Genomic DNA, 2,837 nt, shown 5'->3' with positions numbered 1-2,837 from the left:
AACCCTCTTGACAATTTCGGCTTGATTATTTGAGTTAACGGATAGTTTACCTAAAATCCAATTCACCCTTTCTTTTGGTAAAATCCAATCCATGGAAACTTTTTCATTGAAATTCAAAATTAGTGTCCAATTTATATACTAATTATAAAAGATTATTTCTTTTTATACAAATTCATGATATTATCTTTTTTTGCTTAGATGAAAGAACTCATAAGCTTATTTAAGCATCATGCAACTAAGGTTAGTGTAATACCTAAAATTTGCCCGGCCTTTTAAATAATAAAAAATAATGTCCAGCATTTTTACAGTCCAAATTACAATGGGCTTATGTGGCCCAAAACCCAAAATGAACAGAGGCCCAAAAGCAAGGGCCCAACATGAAATCAGAAACCCTAGGGTTTCTGGGATGAGTCTCACGCCGCAACCATGCCTCCGGATCTTCGTGATCTTCACCTGCAAGGAAACAAAACAACAAGGAAAGAAATAATCAGCAAAGATAGGAAAGAAAATCAAGGATTCCGAAATCAAATCAAACAGATCCAGCAGATTTATTTCTTTTTTATTTTTATTATTTCGGCTATAAAATAGCCATTGAAATACTGTAATCGAGGATGAAAAATCAATAAAAAGAGAGGACTGTTATTTTCACAACAAAGTCGAATATTCAAAATAGAGAGTAAAACTGATCAAAAGGTTGAGATTTACAGCTTTTATTTTATTTTTTTTTACAAACAAATAATATAAGAGAGAAAAACGGAAAGAACGAGGGTAAAAAAGAGGTTTACCTTGCGACGCCTCCAGATCTGCGCGAAGAAAGCCAACAAGCCTCTTTGGGGTGCGGCTCCAACCACCATTCGTGGTGGTTTCGCGACGATGGCGCAAAGGCACAGAAGCTAGGGCCGAAACCCTAGCAGAGAAAGCAAAGAGATTTTTTTTTCTGGTTACAAATGATCTTTTCATTTTTTTAAAAAATTTTCAATTTAAATAAAAACACCGAAATGGCGCCGTATCGTTAAGACAGGATCCGCGCGTTGACCCGACCCGCAGGTAGGATCCGCGCGTTCCTGCCCTAAAGGGGTAATTTGCGCATTTGGTCCTCCCTTCTTGCTATATTGTTTAATTAAGTTTTTCTCTTCTTTTAAAATTGGGCCCAGAAATTTTACCGTTAGGGCATTTTAGCCCACATTGCTGCACACCGTTTAGGGGAAATGGATTATTTCCATTTAGGACCCTCATATAATGCGCGCATCGCAATTCGGCCCTCCATTTTGTTTTAATTACGTTTTTTAGGACCCTCATATAATGCGCGCATCGCAATTCGGCCCTCCATTTTGTTTTAATTACGTTTTCTTTGCAATTCATTTGTTTTTTTTAAGAAAATTGTTATTTATTATCATTATTATTATTATTATTATTTATTTTTATTTTTATTTTTATTTTTATATTCATGCACATGCATCGTTTTTTTATGTAATATATTATTTTATATATGGATGCTTATATATATTTTATACATATGTTTTTGTTTTTTATTTTATTTTCTAACTTTTATATACATATATATACTTTTATATTTAGTTTCAAAATATTTTTTTTTGTAAATATATATGTACATATATATATTTATAATTTTAGTACATCTTTTGTGACTTATATATATTTTTATATTTTTCTTATGTTCATAAGTGTATTATTTTTTTTATATTCATATTAATGTATATATTATGTGCCTTCTATTCTTTATATTTTGTTTATTTTCTTCATTTGATTATTAATTCATGTTTTCGTTTATATGTTAAAAAAGAATGTTTTTTATTTGTTTGATATTTTGCATGTGATTATTTTTATTATGTATATTGATTTCGCTTATTGATTTATTTATATTAGTGATATGACATTGATGTATTTATTATTGTTGTATTTATTATTATAGCATTTGTACATATAATATAACGTTACATCATTTTTTTACTCAAATTTAAAAATATAAATTTTTTTAAAATTGAGATAATGTTCGTATTTAGGATTTTCAAGGAAATTGAGCCCTAACGTATTGGGTTCCGATTTTTTTCGTTAAATCTAACAATCGAGCATTTCTCTTTAATCAAAAAAATAAAAACTCATTATTGGGAATTCAACACGTTGTGTCCTAATGTATTGGATGTGACGCATTGATTTCTCGAAATGAAGATTTTTTAAAAATAATAAAGGAAATATTCCGAGTTTGGGATTCTAAAGGAATCGTGCCCTAACGTATTGGGTGTGATTTCTTAAATCTTGGATAAGTGGATGTTCTTTTAAAGTAAAGGAAATATTCCGAGTTTGGGATTCTAAAGGAATCGTGCCCTAACGTATTGGGTGTGATTTCTTAAATCTTGGATAAGTGGATGTTCTTTTAAAGTTTTATTGTACAAGCATTTTGGCCCAATTCATTTTTGGGGGAAAATTAAAATGTTGTGCCCTAACGCATTGGGTGTAGTATCTTCTTTCTCTGAAATAATAAGGGTTTTAATACTTAGCCTTTTAAGTTTTGCTAAGGATTACGTTTTTCCAAATTCTCAACCTTAAGACACTAATTAATTAACTAGGTACCAATTTTGGGCGTTATGAGGGTGCTAATTCTTCCTCGTACGTAACTGACTCCCGGATCCGTTTTTCTAAAACTCGTAGACCAAAGTCGTTTTTTAGGTGATTCAATCACACCTCAATAAAATATTAGTGGCGACTCCCAAATTTTCATTTTTTAGGTCGACAACCCAAAATTTTTTATTTTTCAAAAAGATGGTTTCGACAGTTAGCATTTAAAAAAATAGAAATATAACCTAGATACAAAAAAT

General features: G+C 30.6%; 1 protein-coding gene across 1 annotated transcript; it reads right to left on the bottom strand.

Annotated features, from left to right (window-relative positions):
- Positions 1–268: 268 nt before the first annotated feature.
- Positions 269–960, bottom strand: LOC107933563 (uncharacterized). The gene is made up of 2 exons (XM_016865797.2): positions 786–960; positions 269–453 (listed from the first exon to the last, which is right to left on the bottom strand). Exons 1-2 carry the CDS (start codon positions 958–960, stop codon positions 326–328), a joined length of 303 nt encoding a protein of 100 aa, XP_016721286.1. The 3' UTR covers positions 269–325.
- Positions 961–2,837: the final 1,877 nt, after the last annotated feature.

Source organism: Gossypium hirsutum, chromosome D08, assembly GCF_007990345.1.
Source record: "Gossypium hirsutum isolate 1008001.06 chromosome D08, Gossypium_hirsutum_v2.1, whole genome shotgun sequence".
NCBI classification, from domain to species: Eukaryota; Viridiplantae; Streptophyta; class Magnoliopsida; order Malvales; family Malvaceae; genus Gossypium; species Gossypium hirsutum.
This window is presented reverse-complemented; position numbering and strand designations above follow the sequence as displayed.

Bases quoted from the DNA above. Each gene is read 5' to 3' on its own strand.
- LOC107933563 (XM_016865797.2), bottom strand. From the start codon at position 960: ATGAAAAGATCATTTGTAACCAGAAAAAAAAATCTCTTTGCTTTCTCT. The intron at 454-785 runs GTAAACCTCTTT...GTTTCCTTGCAG, and splicing joins AGATCTGGAGGCGTCGCAAG to GTGAAGATCACGAAGATCCG.